This window comes from Grampus griseus (assembly GCF_964374135.1).
Source record: "Grampus griseus genome assembly, chromosome: 11".
Classification (NCBI taxonomy): Eukaryota; Metazoa; Chordata; class Mammalia; order Artiodactyla; family Delphinidae; genus Grampus; species Grampus griseus.
In genome coordinates this window covers 45323764-45348746 of record NC_139005.1, presented here as the reverse complement: position 1 = coordinate 45348746, position 24983 = coordinate 45323764, and the positions used below count along the sequence as shown (strand labels likewise).

The following is a 24983-nucleotide window of genomic DNA, read 5'->3' as shown; positions in this document are numbered from 1 at the left end:
ATTAGTGTTTTTGTTTTTTCTGTATGTGTACCCAGGAGTGGAATAGCTGGGTCATATGGTAGTTCTGTTTTTAGTTTTTTGAGGAACCTCCATACTGTTTTTCCACAGTGGCTACACCAATTTACATTCCCAGCAACAATGTACAAGGGTTCCCTTTTCTCCACATCCTTGCCAACATTTGTTATTTGTGTTCTTTTTGATGATAGCCATTTTGACAGGTGTGAGGTGATATCTCATTGTGGTTTTGATTTTAATTTCTCTGATGACTAGCGCTGTTGAGCATCTTTTCATGTGCCTGTTGGCCATTTACATTTCCTCTTTGGAAAATTGCCTATTCAGTTCTTCTGACCAATTTTTTTTTTTTTTTTTTTTTTTGCGGTATGCGGGCCTCTCACTGTTGTGGCCTCTCCTATTGCAGAGCACAGGCTCCGGACGCGCAGGCTCAGCGGCCATGGCTCACGGGCCTAGCCGCTCCGCGGCATGTGGGATCTTCCCGGTCTGGGGCACGAACCGATGTCCCCTGCATCGGCAGGCGGACTCTCAACCACTGAACCACCAAGGGAGCCCCCGCAATTTTTTATAATGTACTTTTTACTGAAAAAACTAAGTTTTTAATAGTTCTGTTATTTCTTATTTATTTATGGCTGTGTCGGGTCTTAGTTGTGGTACGTGGGATCTTTGTTGAGGCATGTAGGATCTTTTCATTGCAGCACGTGGGCTTCTCTGTAGTTGTGGCATGCAGGTCTTCTCTTTTCTAGTTGTGGCACACAGGCTCCAGGGCACATGGGCTCTGTAGTTGTGGTGCGTGGGTTCCAGAGCACGTGGGCACTAATAGTTTGTGGCACATAGGTTCTCTAGTTGAGGCTTGCGAGCTCAGTAGTTGTGGCACACAGGCTTAGTTGCCCTGTGGCATGTGGGATCCTAGTTCCCCAGCCAGGGATTGAACCCACATCCCCTGCATTGGAAGGTGGACTGTTTACCACTGGACCACCAGGGAAGTCCTAAAAAAACTAATTTGTAAAAAAATTTATTGAAGTATAGTTGATTTACAATGTTGTGTTAATTTCTGCTGTACAGCGAAGTGACTCAGTTATATACACACACACATATATACTTTTTCATATTCTTTTCTATTATGGTTTATTACAGGATATTGAATAGAGTTCCCTGTACTGTACACTAGGACCCTGTTGTTGATCCATTCTTTATATAATAGTTTGCATCTGTTAATCCCAGGCTCCCAGTCCATCTCTCCTCCACCTTGGCAACAACAAGTTTGTTCTCTATGAGTCTTTTTCTGTTTTGTAGATAAGTTCATTGTGTCATATTTTAGATTCCACATACCAGTGATATCTTACGGTATTTGTACTTCACTTAGTACGATAATCTCTAGGTCCATCTACATTGCTGCAAAGGGCATTTTTTTCATTCTTTTTTATGGCTGAGTAGTATTCCATTTGTGTGTGTGTGTGTGTGTGTGTGTGTGTGTGTGTGTGTGTGTGTGTATGTATGCCACATCTTCTTTATCCATTCATCTGTCAGTGGACATTTAAGTTGTTTCCATGTCTTGACTATTGTAAATGATGCTGCTATGAATATAGGGGTGCATGTATATTTTTGGATTATAGTTTTTTCCAGGTATATGCCCAGGAATGGAATTGCTAGATCATAATGCAACTCTATTTTTAGTTTTATGAGGAAACTCTATACTGTTTTCTGTAGTGGCTGTACCAATTTACATTCCCACCAATAGGATAGAAGGATTTCCTTTTCTCCACACCCTCTCCAGCATTTTTTTTTTTTTTTTGCGGTACGCAGCCCTCTTACTGTTGTGGCCTCACAGGCTCTGGACGCGCAGGCTCAGCGGCCATGGCTCACGGGCCCAGTCGCTCCGCGGCATGTGGGATCTTCCCGGACCGGGGCACGAACCCGTGTCCCCTGCATCGGCAGGTGGACTCTCAACCACTGCGCCACCAGGGAAGCCCGAAAAAACTAATTTTTAAAACAGAAAAGATTTAGTGAGAAGAAGGAGGGACATTGTTTTATATTTTTACAAGTCTCTGATGTCTAGCTTATTGGAAGATAGCTGTATTCTTGTATCTCCATCTGCATTCAGTCTGTTGCAGTATGTCATTTTGGTTGAAGTATATGAAGAAAATCCAGGCTTGGATATATGTAGTTGAAAAAGACAGAAGTATTTTAATATCTTCTTTAGGTAATTGTGGGTATTCTTTGATATTATACCCAAACTCAATAAGTGGTAGTTTCTTAAAGGTTAGTTGCAGTGTAGGTTAGTTGTATGGTTTCATTAATATGAAACTATATTAATGAGCTTTTGTACTTGATGACATTAAAATTCGTTTGTCTAGTATGTTGAATGGATCTTTTACCCATGTATGATTTTGAAACATCATAAATTAATCAGTTGGAAAATATTGTCTCATTTGGTTATTCAGATCTTCCAAGTGTTTGATAGAGTTAATTATACAGTTTTTAAAAATCACATTCATTAATACCACTACCATTTCATCAGGAAAGTCTTAAAGTATTGAGAAGCCATCAAGCTCATAGGGGATACATGTTTTCAAAATTCTGACTTTAGCTAAAGTTTGAATTTTATCATTTGCAACAAATACTTTCATTTGTTTTCTTTGAAGTCATAGGCTCACTTTGTTCCTTTTCATGAAAATATTGTACATACTCAAGTCTGAATAACCATAGTTTGCCTGTCAGTTGTTTACTTAAGAAATAATAGGGCTTCCCTGGTGGCGCAGTGGTTGAGAGTCTGCCTGCCGATTCAGGGGACACGGGTTCGTGCCCCGGTCTGGGAAGATCCCACATGCCGCGGAGCGGCTGGGCCCGTGAGCCATGGCCGCTGAGCCTGTGCGTCCGGAGCCTGTGCTCTGCAACAGGAGAGGCCACAACAGTGAGAGGCCCGCGTACCGCAAAAAAAAAAAAAAAAAAAGAAATAATTGTAACACAACATTGTAAACAACCATACTCCGATAAAAATTAATTAAAAAAAAAGAAATAATAGTATTCCATGAAAAAAGCAGCTAGTTCAGCTTGTAGCTCAGTTGCTTTTCCTTGAGACAGTTATTGTATGATTATTATAAAGCGGGAGAAGTGCTTTATACTTACTTCCCATTTTGACACTTAGAATATTAAAAAGACATACTCAAAGTTGGAAATTTAATAAAATTATTGAATTTTACTGGTTTATCAAGGATATTCACAAGTAAAATTTATCTTTTCCTTTTTAAACTCCAAATTTGGAGTGGTGGAGAAGATGATATTACTAGTATAGTTTGATGCCCCTGCCTTGATTTATGCTAAGGCACTAGCAGTTATACCTATATTGCTTTTATCACCGTTGTGGAAAAGGCAAATAACATCTTGTTATTATGAAAACACTTTCACCTCATAGACCTCCTGGTATCACATTTTGAGAACTGCTGTTTTAGATAGAGGATGCATTACATAGTTGAGCCTTGAACAACATGGAGGTTTTTCAATAGTAAATACTACAGTGTTACATGATCTGTGGTTGGTCAAATCTATAGAATCCCAGATACAGGGGGGACTGCGGGTACTGAGGGCTGATTATAAGTTATACTCGGATTTTCAACTGTGGGGAGCGTTGGCGTCCTTAACCTCCTCATTGTTCAAGGGTCAACTGTATACCCAAACATACTGAGATGAGGTGCTTTACAGTTCAACTATAAGTAATTCGTTATGGAACTCAGGATATATATATATAGAGAGAGAGAGAGAGAAAAAAAAAGGTAGTCAGGGACTAGATTATAAACGAACTTAAGTACCCTGATAGGGAGTGCAGAATTTATAGGCACTGGGGAGTCTTTGAAGGATTTTAAGGAGGAAGAGGGGTGTGTATGTATGGTATGGGTGTGGGAGAGTGATGCTGTCACATTTGTATTTTTCAAAGATCACCCTTGTCACAGTGTGTTTTGTGGTAAGTGCAGTGGAAAATGATGAGGTTCTAAACTAAAGGCACTGACTTGGTCATGCAGCCACAGAGGGCCAGGCTGTACAAACCAGTGCAGGGGTTAGAGCATGTCCTTCCTAAAGTAGAGGTAAGCCTCTGTTTGGCAGCATCTGTTGGCTGGACGGGCAGGAGCACAATTAGCTGCTTCCATCACCGTATCAGTTATAAGCTGTCCCCTCAAATACTCGTATAGACAGTTTTCTCTGGAAACACTGAATATGCTCTAGAATCTCTTTTGCAAAAATGACTTCAAAGATAATCACTGGGGACTTCCCTGGTGGTACAGTGGTTAAGAATCTGCCTGCCAGTGCAGGGGATGCGGGTTTGAGCGCTGGTCCGGGAAGATCCCACATGCTGCGGAGCAGCTAAGCCCGTGAGCCACGACTACTGAGCCCATGCGCCACAACTACTGAAGCCCACACGCCTAGAGGCCGTGCTCCACAACAAGAGAAGCCACTGCAATGAGAAGCCCGCGCACCGCAACAAAGAGTAGCCCCTGCTCGCAGCAACTAGAGAAAGCCCGTGCACAGCAACGAAGACCCAACACAGCCCCCCCAAAAAAATAATAATAAATTAATTAATTTTAAAAAAAGATAATCACTGTTCTAACTTCTATTCCCATACGTTAGTTTTATCTGTTTTTGAATTTCATATTAATAGAATATAGTGATATGCTTTGTGTCTTTTTTTGCTCAGCATTGTCTTTGAGACAACGAGGGGAAATGAGCTCCACTTCTTTTTTTTTTTTTTTTAATATTTATTTGGCTGCCCCGGGTCTTACTCGCGGCACACGGGATCTTCATTGCCCTTGAGGGACCGTCTTTGCGGCATGTGGGATCTTTTAGTTGTGGCATGTGGGATCTAATTCCCTGACCAGGGATCGAACCCGGTTCCCCTGCATTGGGAGCGTGGAGTCTTAGCCACTGGACCACCAGGAAAGTCCCAGCTCCACTTCTTGATGGGAATTGCTGCAAATAATCTGTGGCCATGTTTAATCTACAACACTGGGCACTACGCTTCCTTGTTCCTTTCTTCTTTCTCTCTCCTTGTTTCTCTCTTTCTCCCTCCTTCCCTCCCCTCTCTCCCTTCCTTCCTTTTATTTATTTATTTTTATTTTTTATTTCTCAATTGTATATATTTGGTTTTTTCTACAGAGGAAGAGGACAATAAGGTATTATGAAATGTTATTTGTATAAGTTTCTAAATTTTTTTAAGAAAGGACTTCAGAAAACAAGGCAGAGAATACGTAGAACAATGACTACTTCCAAATAATTCAAATAGAATCAAGCTTTGATTATAGGCTTGTGAAATCAGTGCTAAACAGCTTCTCTAAGCAAAGTATTCAATTGATTTATCTACTTTGCTTTTCACTAACTTGTCAAATAAACTGTTTTTAATCTTTATTTTTAATTATAAAAGTAAGACAGTGCACAAACTCAAATAATCCCCAGGTGTATAATGTAAAAAGGAGACGTCCACCACACCATAACTACCAAAATTCCCATCCCCTAAGGTAATTGCTGCTAAAAATTTAGAGAATCTCTCCTGACATTTTTTGAGCACATTTAGAAATCAAAAGCCTTTTCAGGTTCAAATGATGGCTTTGAATTTTCATTAGGTATGAACAGTGTGGGAATTCACATTATTGCAGGAAATATCAGGTGTGAATTTACTGGAAATTGTTTTGAGATGTTACTTGGGGATCATAATAGCCAAAAAATGTTGGAAAATGAAAAGGGTGTTTTTGGGGGAGTATGATTAGAAGAAAAATCATGGAATCATGCTGAAAGAGATCTAAAGGACCATGGAAATTAAAAGGTAGAACACTTGACAGAACAAAATTTGACATATGGAAAGATCATTTTTTAAAATATTTAAGACTATAACAAAATCCAAACTGTTCCCATGATTTCATCCTTTGACGTCATGTCTATTTCTCAGGCTTTTCTCAAGCTCTAAAGCACTGGCTAAGTGAATACTTACAGCAGAGGTCACACATGGATGGCTTGGACTTTGTGTCTTGCCATGTTTGCAGATTTTTTATTTACGCTGTAGTTGCCAGCTAACATAACCCATATGTCTGTGGACTGAACGTAATTCATGTACATGTGGATTATATATACATACAATTATGGTCCCTAAATACAAAAGTGTATGAATTTCTTTCCTTGAAAATCAGAAAACTGGCAATGCCTTGCCAAATTCCCACATGGCAACAATCCAGACAGGACCCAGCAGGAGTTCTCCCTGTCGCCCTAATCCTCGCCAGTCTGGTCTTAGACCGATCCCTGCCTGACCCTGCAGACCCCTGCCTCAGCCTCCTTGTGTGTCACTCTCTCAACATGTTTAAGGACATGTTATGCTGCAACTCCTACAGCATAACATGAAACCTGTTTAGTTTTAATCTGGACTAGGGATCAGGAAACCTGGGTTTTGTTTCTGTCTTATTCACTTTGGATAGTTAAGGGTGGTTAAGCTGTCCCATGTCCCTTATCAAATGGGAAAAATACTGTTTTAGGTCAGAGTAATTGGAGGAGATGTAGATTCTATGGAAAATGAAAATACTGTTTGTAATTTAGTTTGAACATTGAAACTTGTGTGTGTTTTGGACCTTAATTTGATGTGGTTTGCATGCCCGCTGTTCATCTGATGATAGATGATTGTCATCTGTTAATAATCTGATCGTTGCCCTACTCCCATGTTGTTACGCAGAACAGCAGTAACCACCCTGGCTATCCTGGCACTTCCAGCATGGACTTGACCACACTAACCAGTTCATCAAACTCCGTGCTCTGGAAATGGCCATGGTCAGTGAATCTGTACAATTTGGCTTCCAACCTGTTGGCCACTTCTTGTTGTTCCTTCCAAGGAAGGAAAGGATTGTCAGTGGAGCCAAACTGCACAATGTGAGGGCAGTTGGCTTTGATCTTCTCCCACTGCCAGGGGCGGCTGAAGTATCCGCTTGCCCGTTCATTGTCATCCCCCAGGTCAGACGTGTACTCAGACACTAACACAATAGCACACACCCGGTGGGTCTCTGCGTACCTCATGGCTGCAGTGGCCCCAGAACTGTGGCCTATAACGATGGTCTCCTCGTCACAGTGCAGCCCCGTCTGCATGAAGGGCAGCCAGCTGCTCTCTCGAGCTGTGATTGGGTCAGGCATGTTTTTAGCCAAACACTGGAAACCAGGTATCTGCTCCAGCCCCCTCTTCACCCAGCTGTACCAGCCGTGGGTGGCCACATCCCCGTCCCCCGTTCCCAGGGATGATCACACTGCCTTGCAGGGCGCCGCCATGAGTGCAGCCGACCTCCCTTCCTTCCTTTTAAATTAAGGGGATAGTTTGTAGATTTTTAAAAATTGCCTCTCCTTGTCTTTCTTCTTGAAATTCATGTTAGAACACAGCTTACTTGGTTAAAGGATGTCTTCTGTGATTTCTTGGTATGGCCAAGGACCAGATGTTTTCAGGTCTTGACTTTGTTACTGCTTTTCAAATTACATTAATAGTACCAAACATCTGTTAATGCTGGAGAGATTAGTGTCTTCTCCAGGAGATTTTGGTCTTTTTTTTAAATCCTTTTTTTTTTTTGTAATTGCTGAGACTTAACGTTCTGGTCCTTTTATGGGCTCTCTTCCTGGCCCTTCAATGCCTTGTTAGTCATCCACAGTTACTAAAGTGGGCCTGAAATGACAACTTTTTTTCCAGGGTGCTCAGTGAAGTCAGGAAGGGAAAGCCTCCCTATCAGGAGAAGGTGTCTGGATTGCAGTTTTCTTGAGTAGACAGTATTTTTATATGTGAAGTAAATAAGAATCTTGGGCAAGGTGCAGATCTTAGTGACCTGTCAGCCCATCAGGATGAATCAGCTCAAGTCCTAGATGAGGTGGCAACGTCAGCACAATGAGCCCCTTGCCCTGAGTTTATTGGGCCTCTCTTAAGGTAGCTGTCATAGCCCTTATTTTAGAGAAAAGTCAGAGTCATTCTTCAACGTTCAGCTGACTTTAAACATTATTTATTTTGGAGGGGGAAAGTCACTTTCAGTATAGGTGCACCATTGGAAGTGGCATGTGGCCGTTTTTCACATTATAGCCATTTTGATGTGCCGAAGTGTTACAGTTGTTAGCATCTTAAAACTTGTCTCCAGGTGACCTGAGGCTATTCTGCGTCTCTAAGTAAGTTTAATTAATTGTCTTGGGTGCCAGACAAGTAGATTTGTTAACTGTAGTTTCTGATTTATCTATTGCTCAAACCAGTGATAATTTGATAGGAATAGGAACTCAGAGGTGGCATTTTATTGCAAAAGATGGATATTGGTTGCTAAATGCAGTTGATTAGAAGGCTAGGACAAAGTATTTGTTTTTCTGGTGACAGGGTCATTAAGGCTTTGTAGAATGTGCCACTAGTCAGATGACTGAACTAAATCTTCCTACTCGTGTGAGGTAATCTTTAAGGCGTTGGGAGTGCCTCACAGAACTCTTATTAACTATGGTACTCTCACAGGTGTTTGCAGCTTCGTCAGATTAGCCTGGTGGTTCTGGTACGTGAGGCACTCCTCAGTGCAATACTAGTAGCCAGAGTTCTGGTAATTGCTCCTGCCTGAGAACATTGGATCTGAAACCCACAGACCTAGAGAAGTGTTGCCAGATAAGATTGCCATCTTAATTTTCTGAGGGCAAATTTTACCTTCAGAGAAAGGAAGGGAGCTTTCTGAGAATACAAGGCAGATTGTTAGAATGAGGAAGAGAACATAGGGTTTTGAAGCCTGGCCATTTTATTGGCTGTAGAAATAAGTTTTTTGGGTTTTTTTTGTTTGTTTGTTTTTTTGGCTGCGTTGGGTCTTCGTTGCTGCATGCAGGCTTTCTCTAGTTTCAGAGAGCGGGGGCTACTCTTTGTTGTGGTGTGGGGGCTTCTCATTGCGGTGACTTCTCTTGTTGCGGAGCATGGCCTCTAGGCACGCGGGCTTCAGTAGTTGCAGCACACGGGCTCAGCAGTTGTGGCTCATGGGCTCTAGGGCGCAGGCTCAGTAGTTGTGGTGCACGGGCTTAGTTGCTCCGCGGCATGTGGGATCTTTCCGGGCCAGGGATTGAACCCTTGTCCCCTACGTTGGTAGGTGGATTCTTAACCACTGCACCACCAGGGAAGTCCCTAGAAATAAGTTTGGTTTTTTTTTGTTTTTGCCGTACGCGGGCCTCTCACTGTTGTGGCCTCTCCCGTTGCGGAGCACAGGCTCTGGACGCGCAGGCTCAGCTCCGCGGCATGTGGGATCTTCCCAGACCGGGGCACGAACCTGTGTCCCCTGCATCGGCAGGCGGACCCTCAACCACTGTGCCACCAGGGAAGCCCTAGAAATAAGTTTTTAAAAACGTAACACCTTAGAGGTATTACTTGGCTTTGTAAATGAAGCAAACAATTAGAAAACTGTTACAGTGCTTACTATGTGTCAGACACTATTTGGCATTGGAGGCACATATGAACAAGACACATAAGATTTCTGCCCTCAAAGAGCTTACATTCTTGCTTGAGAAGATAGACAATTTTCAAATAAATAAATAAGATAATTATAGAGTGTAGTGCTATGAAGAAAATTGATATGATGATGTGATTTGAGAGTAAGGGAGAAGGGGATACTTCGCATTGGTTGGTCAGACCTCTTCATAGTGACATATGAACTCTTAATTGAAGGGAGGCAGAACCAGCATTTCCTGATGAAAGACAACTGTTCTGGGCAGGAGGAAAAACAAACACAAAGGACTTGTGGGAAGTATGTGGTTTGGGATGTTCAAGAGTAGGCAGGGGCCAGATTTTATAAGGCTCTATAGACCTTGCTTGGGATGATGGAAGCCACTGGTGGAAGGAAGCTGGTTGAGAAAGGAAGCTAAGTGATCGGAATTACATGTTAAAAAGATCACTCATAACATAACATTGTAAATCGACTATACTTCAATTAAAAAATTGGGCTTCCCTGGTGGCGCAGTGGTTGGGAGTCCGCCTGCCGATGCAGGAGACACGGGTTCGTGTCCTGGTCCGGGAGGATCCCACGTGCCGCGGAGCGGCTGGGCCCGTGAGCCGTGGCCGCTGGGCCTGCGTGTCCGGAGCCTGTGCTCCGCAGCGGGAGAGGCCGCAACAGTCAGAGGCCCACGTACGGGGGGGGGGGGGGGAATCACTGTTGATTCTCTGGGGAGAACAGATAGCAGAGTGCCTAGAGCAGAAGTAGAATGATTAGTTAAGAGGCTATTGCATTTCATTAAAAAACTGCAATTATATGGAGGTAAAAGAGGATGGACGGCAGAAGGGAATTCAACTTCTTTCAGAAAGCATTTCACTTTTAATTTTGATAAGATTGCAGATAGGGCAAGAAAACCATTATAGCAATAAGTACTAGTGTGTGCTTTGAATTACATTGTTCTTGATTCTCTGACTCAGAGCTGGAGAGTGACTTTTTGGTGTGGCAAGGCTCTCAGCCTGAACCTACTTTGCTCGCTTAAAAATCCCACACATCTGGGCATGACTTGAGGGCCTGTAGGGAAAGGCAGCCCAGCCAGTAATTTCTTTGCATGAGGGAGAACAAGGCATTTCCTGGGGAAAAAATTCACCATGCAGCCATGTTTCAGGACCAAGATTGGCAGTGAAAAGGGGAAGGGCAATATCCTTTGGTCATGCCTCCCAATCGTAACCAAACTACCATATGTCTCTAATGCCAAAACCCTGAGAGGAAGGGGCCATAAAAAATCTAGAAGAGCTTTTTCATAGAAATCTGTTTAAGATATTGGGAAGGTGGACTTCTGATGTGATATCCACAGGATAGAGTTATAAGACAAAATTATAAGTTAGGGATACTCCTCACTGTGTAGAACGTAGTGAAGCTTAGGTTTTTGAGGCCTTCCAAGAACACAGGCTGACTTGCGCATATTAAGGGTTCCAGTGGTAGCACTCTGGGTTGCTGAAGTGGATTAAGCAGCAGCCAGCCCTCAGAGTCCCGTAAGAGCAATAATAATAAATATTGCAGTTGGAGTGAGGAGATATTAAATTATGTGTTTGTGATACAGAATTTTCTTCTATGAGTAGAAATAAGTCTCTGGCCTCTCGACTTTTGCTTTGTACCTACGAAGAGATATTCTAGATCTGCTAGCTCAGTTTCTAGATTTGTCTTGTGTGGAAGAATAATGGGTAAAAAACAGCTGAAGAATTTCAAGGAGTAAGACTGGATGATTTGTTTGTATTAGAAAGTGGACCGGGAACTGCTTATAAGTAGAGGGGATCAACAGAGGGGAAAAGAGCCAAATGAATAGTGTTTTATTGTGAATTGAGAGTAGGGATGGATATAGAGGGTTCAGCACAAGATGTAGGGTTATAAGAAATATTGTGAGCAAAAGGAATTGGGAAAGAAGATATTAAGAAGCTGATTTGAAATAGATCTCTTTTTATTTTCTTTGAGAGTCTCAATATATTAAGATTGAAATTGCTTTTAACTTACCTGTTCTTTTTTTTTTTTTTTTTTGGAGGTTAGACGTGTTACTTATATGTGACGTCATTCCAGCACTGGACTCATGGAGGCTGAACATTTATTCAGGTAATAATAGGTAACATTTATGGAATACTTCTTATGTGCCAGGCAACAAACTAAGTGCTTTACCCTTGATCTCATTTAATCCTCACACAATCTCATAAGGTTGGGAGTGTTACTGCACCCATTTAATAGATGAGGAGATTGAGACTCACAGTATATCAAGATTGAATTCATCTGAATTAGAAAATGGAAAAAGGCTACTGTAATAGTCAAAGTGAGAGATGATGGTAGCTTGGGTTAGGTGATGTCATTTCTTACCTGGCATAAATATCATGAATGTAAAATGGTTTTGATTGGCTGTACTTCACCCTCATTACCATAACTTTTCCTCATTGCTGAATACATCATGCTTTTAGTTTGTCTTTTTTTTTTTTTTTTGGGGGCTGTGTTGGGTCTTCATTGTTGTACATGGGCTTTCTCTAGTTGCGGTGAGCAGGGGCTACTCTTCGTTGTGGTGTGGCGGGCTTCTCATTGTGGTGCCTTCTCATTGCGGAGCACGGGCTCTAGGCATGTGGGCTTCAGTAGTTGCAGCACATGGGCTCAGTAGTTGCGGCAGGCGGGCCCTAGAGCGTGCAGGCTTCAGTAGTTGTGGCACGTGGGCTCAGTAGTTATGGCGCGCGGGCTCTAGAGCACAGGCTCAGTAGTTGTGGCGCATGGGCTTAGCTGCTCCACAGCATGTGGGATCCTCCCGGACCAGGGATCGAACCCTTGTCCCCTGCATTGGCAGGAGGATTCTTAACCACTGCACCACCAGGCAAGTCCTTTTAGTTTGTCTTTAAAACAGTGGAAATATCTTTTGGTAAAGAAGAATTCAGCTTAGGGTTTTTTTTTTTTAATTTTATTTATTTTTGGCTGTGTTAGGTCTTTGTTGCTGTGCGCGGGCTTTCTCTAGTTGCGGCGAGCGGGGGCTACTCTTCGTTGCGGTGTGCGGGCTTCTCATTGCAGTGGCTTCTTTTGTTGCAGAGCGCGGGCTCTAGGTGAGTGGGCTTCAGTAGTTGTGCCATGTGGGCTCAGTAGTTGTGGCTCGCGGGCTCTAGAGTGCAGGCTCAGTAGTTGTGGTGCATGGGCTTAGTTGCTCTGCAGCGTGTGGGATCTTCCCAGACCAGGGCTCGAACCCATGTCCCGTGCATTGGCAGGCAGATTCTTAACCACTGCGCCACGAGGGAAGCCCCAGCTTAGGGTTTTTAACCTTAAAGTTTTTTGAACCTTTTAGAAAGTAGATAAAAAGTTTTGCAGTAGTTTATATTTTTTGAGTAAATATCTACAAAAGGTAGATATCTATAATTGGGGAATTCTTAAGAGGTGATTAATATAGATAATAGAGGGTTTTTTGTTGATTTCATCACGCTTGAGATACTATTTACAAGTGTTTTCACGTTTAAGGAACCTTATTAGGGTTTCTTGTAGGAGCTTTTTTGGTGTATCTAAATGCTTGTTTACAGATTACATTAATTGTAGTACTTGCCGGAACTGGCAGGGTGTCTAGCAGTACCGACTGAAAATCAGTCAAAAATGAAGATTGAGCATCTCTGAAATTATACTGTAGGTTAATGGAAGTTTCTTTTTTTTTCATTTTATTTATTTATTTATTTGGCTGCATTGGGTCTTAGTTGCAGCGTGCAGGCTCTTCGTTGCAGCGTGCGGGCTTCTGTCTAGCTGTGGTGTGCAGGCTGCACAGCGCGTGGGCTCAGTAGTTGTGGTGCGTAGCCTTAGTTGCCCCGTGGCATATGGGATCTTAGTTCCCTGACCAGGGATCGAACCCATGTCCCCTGCATTGGAAGGCGAATTCTTAACTACTGGACCCCAGGGAAGTCCCCCTTGGAAGTATTTTTGTTTAATTTTTAAAAATTTATTTATTATTTCTGACTGCGTTGGGTCTTCGTTGCTGCACATGGGCTTTTCTTTAGGTTCAGCGAGCAGGGGCTACTCTTCCTTGCGGTGTGTGGGCTTCTCATTGCGGTGGCTTCTCTTGTTGTGGAGCACAGGCTCTAGGCACGCAGGCTTCAGTAACTGTGGCAAGTGGGCTCAGTAGTTGTGTCCCGTGGGCTCTAGAGCACAGGCTCAATAGTTGTGGTGCACAGGCTTAGTCATTCTGCGGCATGTGGGATCTTCCCGGACCAGGGATCGAACCTGTGTCCCTTGCATTGGCAGGCAGATTCTTAACCACTGCACCACCAGGGAAGTCATGGGAGTATTTTTAAGTTTACAAAAATTCAAATTTATATGCTACTTTGAGTGGTTCTCCATGTTTAATGTTGCCAAGAGTTGCCTGTACACTCAGCAAGGTAAAGTAAAACCGCTTTATTACTACCTTATCAATTATTGAGTTGCCAGCATGCGTACATTGCCCTATCATATTTTTCAAAAAAGAGCTTAATTGAGGCTTTTAATAATTGACATACAGTAAACTGTACATATTAAAACGTACACTTTGTTAAGTTTTGACATGTGTTCACTGTAAAACTGTTGCCCCAATCAAGACATAATGAAGGTCTCACAAGCCCCTCGCCCCCTCCCCCCTCCCGGCCCCAACACCTGGGACCCAGACCCACTCCGGGAGGAGAGTCGGGCCGAGTGTCGGGCCGAGTCTCACCCCTCCCTGCCCCCAGGCTCCCACTCCCTGAGGAATTTCTACACTGGGTGTCTCAGCCTGGCCGCAGGGAGCCCCCCTTCATCTCTGTCGGCTACGTGGACGACACGCATTTCGTGCGGTTCGACAGCGACGCCCCGAATCCGAGGATGGAGCCGTGGGCGCCATGGGTGGAGCAGAAGGGGCCGGAGTATTGGGATCGGAACCCGCGGATCTACAAGCACCACGCACAGACTTTCCGAGTGAACCTGAACACCCTGTGCGGCTACTACAACCAGAGTGAGGCCGAACCTCTTCAGCCCACCGTCCTCATGGCATCATTGTTGGTCTGGTTCTCTTGGTGGTCACTGGAGCTGTGGTGGCTGGAGCTGTGATCTGGTGGAAGAAGCACTCAGGCAGCGACAGTGCCCAGGGATGTGATGTTCTCTTTCACCAGTCCTAAAGGGCTGTTTCCTGGATTATTCTTTCCATCTTTTCCAAAGAACCAAAAACTGGAAAGGAACAAGGATTAACCCCTGGAAGTCCCAGTGCTACGTGATCTGATCAGACCACACACCTGAGCAGACTGCAGAGTTTTGGCACTGCGTCTAGACAGCACAGAGACCAGGGAGTCCTAAACTTTAATTTGCATAAGAATCATCGGGACATCTTGGTAAGATTCAGAAGGTCTGTAGTAGGGCATGGGATTCTGTATTAAAACAAGGTTGGTGCTGATTCTGCGGACTTTCAGATCACATTTAGTAGCAAGAACGTAGACCAGGATTCCCACATGGCTGTGCACCAGCCTCACCTGTAGGGCTTGTTGAATAAGCAAGTCTTGGGCTCCGTGCCCAGCATTCTGAGATGGTGGGTCTGGGAAGAAGCCTGAGTATTTTGCAGCAATCCTTAGAAGCAATCTTGGGATTTAGCCAGTTAGGGAACGACTGAGGTCAGTGATCAGAGAGCGCTCAGGTTGGGGAGGAGCCTTAAATCCACACTTAAACCTTGTTTTTTCCTGGGAAGAAAAGGGCAAGACGTATGCTGGAGACACATGTTGGTTTTTCTACCCTGGGGTATGTAGCCAGGTGGAAGACTGACGAAGTGTTATCAGCTCAAGATGAAAAACTATGAATCCTTGCTCTCTGAAACTATTCCCTGGATGGATTTCTCACTCATTCCTTGGTATAAACAATGGAATACAAAAAAAAAAAAAAAAAAGACATAATGAACATATTTATCATCTCCACAAGTTTTCTTATCCCCATTTGTTATCCTTCTCCCAACCTCTGTGGTCTCCTGGCAACCACTGATCAATTTTCTATCACTATAGAATAGTTTGCATTGTCTAGAATTTTATATAAAGGGAATCATAAAGTGTATACTCTCATGTTTACTTATTTTTGATTTGGCTTTTTTTATCAAGCTAATTATTTTGAGATTCATCTGTGTTGTTGCATGTATCAATAGTTCATTCCTTTTTATTGCTGAGTAGTGATCTTTTGTATAGCTATAACACAATTTGTTCATTCATTCACTTACTGATGGACGTTTGGGTTTATTCCGGTTTTCGGCAGTTACAGATAAAGTTACGCTATGAATATTTGTGTACAAATCTTTGTATGGACATATACTTTATTTTTCCCTCCAAGTTAATTTCTTTCTTTATTTTTTTTCTTTTTTTTTGACGTGAATTCACGTAGCATACAATTAACAATTTTAAAGTGTACAGTTCATTAGTATTTAGTATACTTACAGTGTTCTGCAATCACTAGCACTTTCTAGATCCAAAACTTTTTCATTATTCCATAAACCACCCCATGTCCATTAACTAATCATTCCCCATTCTCTCTTTCCCCCATCCCTTGGTAACTTCTAATCTGCTTTCTGTCTCTATGGATTTGCCTAGTCTGGATATATAATATAAAAGGAATCGGACAATATGTGAACTTTTGTGACTGGCTTCTTTCATTTAGCATAATGTTTTCATGGTTCATCCAAGTTTTAGCATGTATTAGTACTTTGTTCTTCTTTTTGGGTGCGCCAAGTGGCTTGCAGGATCTCAGTTCCCCCTCCAGGAATTGAACCTGGGCCATGACAGTGAAAACCTGGAATCCTGACCACTAGGCCACCAGGCAACTCCCAGTACTTTGTTCTTTTTTATGGCTGAATAATATTCTGTTGTGTGGTGGATATATCATTTTGTTTATCGATTCGTCAGTTAGTGGACTTTTAGGTTGTTTCCACTTTGGGGTACTGTGAATAATGCTGCTACAAACAATTATGTACAAGTTTTTGTGTGGAAATATGTTTTCATTTCTCTTGGCTATAAACCTAGAAGTCTAATTGCTGGATCATATGGTAACTATGTTTAACTTTCTGAGGAACTGTCAAACTGCTTTCAAAGTGGTTGCATGATTTTACATTCCCACCGACAGTGTTTGAGAGCACCAATTTGTCTATCATCATCAAACGTCTTATTGTCTGTCTTTTTGAGTCCAGCCATCCTAGTGGATGTGAAATAGTATCTCATTATGGTTTTGATTTGCATTTTCCTGGTGACTAGTGATGTTGAGCATCTTTTCACGTACAAATTGGCAATTTGTATATCTTTTTTGGAAAAATGTATATTTAAATCCTTTGCCTTTTAAAAAGTTGGATAACTTATCTTTTTATTATTGAGTTGTAAGAGTTCTGGGTACAAGTTCCTTATCAGATGTATGCTTTGCAAATATTTCTTCCATGGGTTGTTTTTTCACTTTTTTGATGGTGTTGTTTACAGACAAAAGTTTTAAATTTGATTAAGTCCACTTGATCTATTTTTTTATTTAAGAGTTTTATGGTTTTAGATCTTACATAGGTCTATGATCCATTTTGAGTTAATTTTTGTGTATGGTGTGAGGTATGGTTCCAACTTTTTCTTTTATGTATAAATATCCACTTGTCTCATTACTGCATGTTGAAAAGACTGTCTTTGGCCTATTTGATTGTCTTGGCACCCTTGTCAAAAATCAGTTGACCATAAATGTAAGGATTTATTTCTGGACTTTCAATGCTATTCCACTACAATACTGTTTTGATTACTATAGTTTTGTGTAGTTTAGTTGAACTCGGGAAATGTGAGTCCTCCAATTTTGTTGTTCTTTTTTAAGATTATGTTGTTTATTCTAGGTCCCTTGCATTTCCATGTGAATTTTAGGATCAGTTTGTCATTTTATGCAAAAAAAAAAGCCAGCCGGGATTTTGATAGGGATTACTTTGAATCTGTAGATCAGTTTTGAGAGTGTTACCATCTTAGCAATAAGTCTTCCAATTGATGCACATAGGATGGATTTACTCTTATTTAGATATTATTTCATTTCTATCAATAATAGTTTGTGATTTTCAATATACAAGTTACATTTTTTAACCCTACCCCATTACACTTCTTTTGTTAAATTTATAACTATTATTTTTGTTACTATTGTAAATTTTTCCCCCCTTAACATCACTTTTGAGTTGTTCATTGCTTGTGTATAGAAATACAATCAATTTTTGTATATTGACCTTGTATCTTGCAACCTTGTTGAACTTGTTTATTAGTTTTTAGTGGATTCCTTAGGATTGTCTAGATACAAGATCTTGTCATCTGCAAATAGAGATCTTTTTTACTTTTTCTTTTCCAGTCTGGATGCCTTTTCTTTCTTCTTAGTGCTTCATTGCCTTAGCTAGAATCTCCAGTGCAAAAGTTTATGTCTTTGTCTTGTTACTGAACTTAGGATAAATGCATTCAGTCTTTAAGTAGGATGTTATTTATGGGCTTTTGCAGATTCCTTTTATGAAATTGAGTTATTTCCTTAGTGGTCCTGGGGATTACAATTGACATCTTAATTTATAACAATGTAGTTTAATTTAATACCAATTCAGTTACAGTTGTGTGCAAAACTTTGTGCCTGTATAGCTCTGTTCCCTCTTCTCTCTTTTGTTCTATTACGTACAAATTACATCTTTTTACATTGTGTGCCCATCAACACAGGTTTATAATCATAGCTTTATTTAGTTGTCTTTTAAATCAGATAAACAAAAAAAGTTACAAACAAAACATTTATTTATACTATCTTTTACATTTACCTATATAGTTGCTTTTACCAGTACTTTTAATTTTTTTGTTTGGATTTGAGATACTGCCTTAGAGTCCTTTTATTTCAGCCTGAGTGACTCTCTTTAGTATTTCTTATAGACTAGATCTGCTAGTGATGAGTTCTTTCATTTTTATCTTGGAATGTCTTAATTTCTCCTTTGTTTTTGAAGGATAGTTTTGCTGGAGATAGAATTCTTGGTTGATAGTCTTTTTCTTTCAGCACTTTGAATAAATCTTCCCATTGCCTTCTGACCTCCATGGTTTTTGATGAGCTTCCTGGATTTGCAGATTTAGTGTTTGAGAAAAATTTGGCCATTATTTCATTAAATATCCTTTCTTTCCCTTTCTGTCCTGTCAATTCCAATATGAATTGTTAGGCTTTGTTCTGAGGCTTTGTTTATTTTTCTTTATTCTTTTTTCTTTCTGTTCCTCAGACAGATCTAGCCTAATTGACCTAGCTTCAAGTTTGTTGATTATTCCTTCTTCCTGCTCAGGTCTTGTGTTGGACTCTCTACTGATGTTTTTCATTTCCATTATTGTAGTTTCCAACTCCAGAATTTCCATTTGTGGCTCCTTTATGTAATTTCTGTCTTTCTATTAATATTCTATTTTTGATGAGATATTTTTCTCATACTTTTTCTTTAGTACTTCAGTCATAGTTATCTTTTTTGATTTTTTTTCCTCCCTCCCTCTTTCCTTTTTTGATCTTTTTTAAAATGGCTGATCTTATTTTAAAAGTCTGTCTAAATCCAATGTTTGGGCTCCCTAAGTGAGTTTCTGTTGACTGCCATTTTTCCCTGGGCCATACATTCTGCTTCAAGGAAATGTTATATTGCTTCTTGTATAGTATAAGATTTTACAATACTATACTTCTGTTTCTTCCCTCCTGGTCATACATTTACTTGTATATATAAATTGTACAATATATTTTAAATTATTCTTGCTTTGAATAGTTGAGTATTTTTAAAAGATATTTAAATAACGAAGAAAGAGTTTTTTCTATTTACCCACATTGTTACCACTTATGCTCTTAAATCCTTTATGTAGATCCAGATTTTCATCTGTTATCATATTCATTCATCTTGAAGGACTAGTACAGGTGTGCTGGTGATGAATTCTTTCAGCTTTTGTATGTCTGAAAAGTTTTATTTATTTTAAATAAAAAAGTTTTATTTGGGCTTCCCTGGTGGCGCAGTGGTTGAGAGTCCGCCTGCCGATGCAGGGGACACGGGTTCGTGCCCCGGTCCGGGAAGATCCCACATGCCGCGGAGCAGCTGGGCCCGTGAGCCATGGCCGCTGAGCCTGCGCGTCCGGAGCCTGTGCTCCGCAACAGGAGAGGCCACAACAGTGAGAGGCCCGCGTACCGCAAAAAAAAAAAAAAATAAAATAAAGTAAAAAGTTTTATTTTATTTACTTTATTTTGCCTTCTTTTTTTTTTTTTCTTACGGTACGCGGGCCTTTCACTGCTGTGGCCTCTCCCGTTGCGGAGCACAGGCTCCGGACGCGCAGGCCCAGCGGCCATGGCTCACGGGCCCAACCGCTCTGCGGCATGTGGGATCGTCCCGGACCGGGGCACAAACCCGTGTCCCCTGCATTGGCAGGCGGACAACCACTGTGCCACCAGGGAAGCCCTTGCCTTCATTTTTGAAAGATATTTTCTGTGAGTATAGAATTTTTGGTTGACAGTTTTTTTTTTCTTTCAGTCCTTTAAGATACCACTCCATTGTCTTCTGACTTGAATAGTTTCCAGCGAGAATTCTGTTGTTATCTTCATCTTTGTTCCTCTATAGATAATAAGTTCTTTTTCTCTGGCTTCTTTTTTTAAATTATTAATTTATTTTATTTGTTTATTTTTGGCTGCATTGCGTCTTTGTTGCTGCACACGGATTTTCTCTAGTTGCGGCGAGCGGGGGCTACTCTTTGTTGCAGTGCGCTGGCTTCTCATTGCGGTGGCTTCTCTTGTTGCAGAGCACAAGCTCTAGGTGCTCGGGCTTCAGTAGTTGTGGCATGTGGGCTCAGTAGTTGTGGCTCGTGGGCTCTAGAGCACAGGCTTAGTAGTGGTGGCGCACGGGCTTAGTTGCTCCACGGCATGTGAGATCTTCCCGGACCAGGGCTCGAGCCCAGGTTGCCTGCATTGGCAGGCAGACTCTTAACCACTGCACCACCAGGGAAGCCCCTTCTCTGGCTACTTTTAAGATTTACTCTGTATTACTCATTTTAGGTAGTTTGGTAATAAGGTGTTTTGTTCTTTGAGCTTCTTGGATCTGTGTATTTATAGTTTTATTCCAATTTGGAAACTTTTAAGTTATTGTTTCTGTAATATTTTTTTCCTGTCTCTTCTTTGGAGATACCACTGACACATGTATTAGGTAATTTGAAATTATTCCACAGTTCACTGGTAATTTGTTCATTTTATTTAGTTTTTCCCCCTGATGTATTCTGTTTAATCTGCTGTTAGTCTTACATAGTGTAGTTTTATCTCTAACATATCAGAGATTTTTTTACTTCTTCTAACATGCCTACTTTTTCCTTCAGATTTTTGCATATATGGAATACAGTTATAATAACTTTCTAAACATCTTTCTTTACTATTTCTATAATCTGATTGTTTCTCAGTCATTTATCTTAACTTTTCATTAGGAAATAAGTATAATTTATAAGAAGCTGCACATGTTCCATGTGTTTTTCACCCATTTTCTCCCAGTGGTAATGCTTGTATAATTATAGGACAATATCAAAACTAGGAAATTGATATTGGTACAGTCTTCAGAGTTTATTCATATCTGACCAGTTTTACATCTACTCCTGTGTGTGTGTGTGTGTGTGGTTCTATGGAATTTCATCATGTGTGAATTTGTATATCTACAGCCACCATCAAAGTACAGAACAGTTCTATTCAAACAAGAATTTTTCCTGTTGACCTTTTTTTTCTTTTGACTGCACCACGCAGCATCTGGGATCTTAGTTCCCTGACCAAGGATCAAACCCGTGCCCCCTGCATTGGGAGCGTGGAGTCTTAACCACTGGACCACCAGCAAAGTCCTTGTTGCCCTTTTATAACCACTCCTATCCTACCTCCCTCCACCCCACTCATAAACTTGTAACCCTGGCAACCACTAATCTGTTCTCTAGCTCTATAATATTGTCATTTCAAAATGTTATTTAAATGGAATCATACAGTATATAACCCTTTAAGGTTGACTTTTTTTTGCCCCCACTGAGCATAATTCCCTTGAGGTTCATATAAGTTGTATATGTGTGTGTGTGTATCAATAGTTTGTACCCTTTTATTGCTGAGTAGTGTTCCATGGTATGGCTATCCCAAGTCTGTTTAAGCATTCACCTGTTGAAGGACTTCTGTATTGGTTCCAGTTTGGGGCTATTATGAATAAAGCTACTGTGAATATTCACATACAGGTTTTTGTGTAAACATAAGTTTTTGTTTCTCTGGAATAAAGGTCCAAGAGTACAGTTGCTGTGTGGCATGGTAATTGAATATTTCATTTTATAAGAAACTGCCAGACTTTCTTCTAGAGTGGCTTTGCCATGTTACATTCCTACCAGCTATGTATGAGTGATTTAGTTTCTTTGCATCCTTGCCAACATTTGGTATCGACAGTTTTTTTGTTTTTTTTCGGTTTTTCTGGCCATGCTGTGCAGCTTGTGGGATTTTAGTTCCCTGACCAGTGAATGAACCCAGGCCCTTGCCAGTGAGAGCATGGAATCCTAACCACTGGACCACCAGGGAATTCCAAACAGTATTTTTTATTTTAGCCATTATGATAGGTGTGCAGTGATAGCTCATTGTGGTTTTAATTTGTATTTCTGTAATGGCTAATGATTTTGAATATGTCTGTTCATGTCTTTTGCCCATTTTCTTTTTTTTTATTTAATTAATTAATTAATTTATTTATTTTTGGCTACGTTGGGTCTTCGTTGCTGCACGGGCTTTCTCTAGTTGCGGCACGGGCTTTCTCTAGTTGCGGCAAGCAGGAGCTACTCTTCGCTGTGGTGCGTGGGCTCCTGCTCATTGTGGTGACTTCTCTTGTTGCGGAGCACCAGCTCTAGGCGCACACACAGGCTCAGTAGTTGTGGCGCATGGGCTTCGTTGCTCCGCGGCATGTGGGATCTTCCTGGACCAGGGCTCGAACCCATGTCCCCTGCATTGACAGGTGTATTCTTAACCACTGCGCCACCAGAGAAGCTGCACTGCCTTTTTTTTTTTTTTAATTTATTTATTTAATTTATTTTATTTTTGGCTGTGTTGGGTCTTTGTTGCTGCGCGCGGGCTTTCTCTATTGCGTTGAGCGGGGGATACTCTTTGTTGCGGTGTGTGGGCTTCTCACTGCTGTGGCTTCTCTTGTTGTGGAGCACGGGCTCTAGGTGCGCGGGCTTCAGTAGTTGTGGCGCACGGGCTTCAGTAGCTGTGGCTTGAAGGCTCTAGAGCGCAGGCTCAGTAGTTGTGGCGCACGGGCTTAGTTGCTCCGCGGCATGTGGGATCTTCCCGGACCAGGGCTCAAACCCATGTCCGCTGAATTGGCAGGCGGATTCTTAACCCACTGTGCCACCAGGGAAGCCCTGCTCTGCCTATTTTCTATTTGGATTGTTTGTTTCTTTACTGTTGAGTTTTGAGAATTCTTTATATATTCTGTATACAAGTCTTTTGTTGGATATGTGATTTGCAGATATTTCTCCATTCTGTGGCTTACTCTCTTCTGTGAGCTCTAGACTCCTTTGCTCTCTCAGACTTTCACTCCTGTGTTCTCCACTTAGGGAGCATGTTGGAGCTAGGTAGGTTCCCCTTAGACTCCCTCTTTTGACATTTTTTGGAAACTCTCCCTAGGCATTAAACTTTGGTAATCATAGAGCTTACCTTATTTGTTTCCCATCTCTGAGGAATCATTGTCCTTCATTGCATGTTGTCCAGTGTCTTAAACACCGGTGTTTCACACATTTGTCTGGTTTTTTATTGTTTCTTCCAGGAAGATAAATATCATCCCTGTTATTCCAAGTTAGTCAGAAGTGAGATCCCCACCCCAACCCCCCGAGTTTTCAATAACATTAGAAACATCCACTGTTATTAACTACTGTCCCAAAATTCCTTCCTTTCTTAAGTTGTTTTAAAAAAAGGGTGGGGTGGGGGGTGAGGTGGGAATGGAGGCTAAATATAACTCAGACAAAAAGATACTTCTGATGTCCTTCAGTGTCTCTTGAAGCCCCGCTACTTTCGGAGGTTTGCCAATCAATCAGATAGATACAGGCCTAGAGCTAGAAATAGGTCAGCTACCATAGCACACAATGATGGTGGGAAAAGATTTTTGTGACAGCTTGTGTGTGATGATATATCCTTTCCTGTTCAGGATTCTCTTTGAATTTAAGGCTAGATTCTGGGTGTTTTCAAATGCCTTTTCTCTATTCTTATCTTTATAGTTCTTTCCTTAAAAGAATAACCATATTTTTAAAATTACATTTTCCTTTATTTAAAGGGTAGAGTTAACCAGTTAAAGCAGCCTTTTCCAGCCTAGGTACATCTAGCTAGGTAATTCTCCTTTGACCTTTATTATTAGTTTTGGAGCTTATCTCAGAGTTAATGGTGATTTAATATGTATACAAGTGTTTCTTAAAGATTTCTCTCTGCATTTCAAAGCTGTGCTCATCTATGTAAAAATTTAGAGAGATAAGTATTGCCACAGGATCACGTGGCTAGTAGCTGTCAAACACTTGAAGAAAATATTTCTTTGGAGTTATTTTGTGGAATTAGGACACATTTCAGTAATTAGGTAACTGAGCTCTGGGAATCTGCTAGAGCCACCTTTAGAAAAGAGCTGCCTCTGCTTATGCTAGTCTCATCAGGAAAGTTTTATTTCTATTCCCAGTCTATTGTTTCTGCTGATGAACAAGGACATAGCTTGGTATATTATTAGTCAGCTGTTTTTCAGCAGTGTGTATCATGATGCCTCGCACAGAATGGTTACTCACAGAGTATTTGTTGCGTGAATGAATGAATGCCTCTTCCTTGAGTCACTGCTTCAGTCAGTTCCCTTCATATATTTCATCCAGGATCTCTCTTTTCTTTCCATCTCTATCCTTTTGGTTATTTTTTTGTTTGCATTTCCTCCAGAGGGTGAACAAAGAAGGCAAAGAAGATGAACCTGAAATCATTTCATTCTTTATGAGTAACTCGGATAAGAAAAAAGTATTGTATGAGAAGAAATTGAAACTCCTGGCTAAAATGAGAGTATTGAGTTAATACTGGATTTCATTTATCTTTTCTGTCTTTTCCTGGCATTACTAATGATGGATTGGTGTTCTGCTTTTCTTCAAAGCCCTGAACAGCTTTCTCTTCAATTATATAGCTAGTGATATGCTCCTTTAGTTTTCATTTTTATTTCTAATTTTTCTTACTTTCCCTCTGTATGGAGTTCTCTTCTTCTTCTTTATTCCTTAAATATTGGTGTGTCCTGAGGCCTATGCTTACCTCTCTAGTCTTTTCTGCGGTTAATCTGACATTGTTCTCACCATGCACTCTCCTTTTAAAATCCAAGGTTTCGACTTCTGTCACAGTTTGGTGACAGTTTGGTGACAGTTTGGTCTAGATATCCAGTTCCATCAGTGTAACTGCCTGTTGGGCACTTTGATTATGTCAGCTTGTGGGCACATCACATTTACCATGTTTTAAACAGAACTTTATTATCTTTTCTTTTTCCAAACTGGTTTCTCCTTTAGT

The 24983-nt window shown here is 41.1% G+C and overlaps 2 protein-coding genes across 22 annotated transcripts in view; one reads left to right on the top strand and one right to left on the bottom strand.

Moving 5' to 3' along the window:
* The window catches only part of R3HDM2 (R3H domain containing 2), a 148338-nt gene that overhangs the window by 29481 nt on the left and 93874 nt on the right, over nucleotides 1–24983 (top strand). For 19 of the 21 annotated variants that reach the window (XM_082665725.1, XM_082665729.1, XM_082665723.1 and 16 more), the window contains one exon: nucleotides 11511–11573. The gene's annotated coding sequence lies outside the window, so the exon portion shown is untranslated. Of the gene's footprint in view, nucleotides 1–11505; nucleotides 11574–24983 lie in introns of those variants that run through there. The other 2 variants (XM_082665731.1, XM_082665730.1) reach the window with 1 other exon arrangement.
* LOC309829985 (putative hydrolase RBBP9) lies at nucleotides 6739–7302 on the bottom strand (the record flags this gene model as incomplete). The annotated part of the gene is given in 3 exon segments (XM_082666247.1): nucleotides 6739–7254; nucleotides 7256–7279; nucleotides 7282–7302. Coding segments are annotated over 3 exon segments (561 nt in total).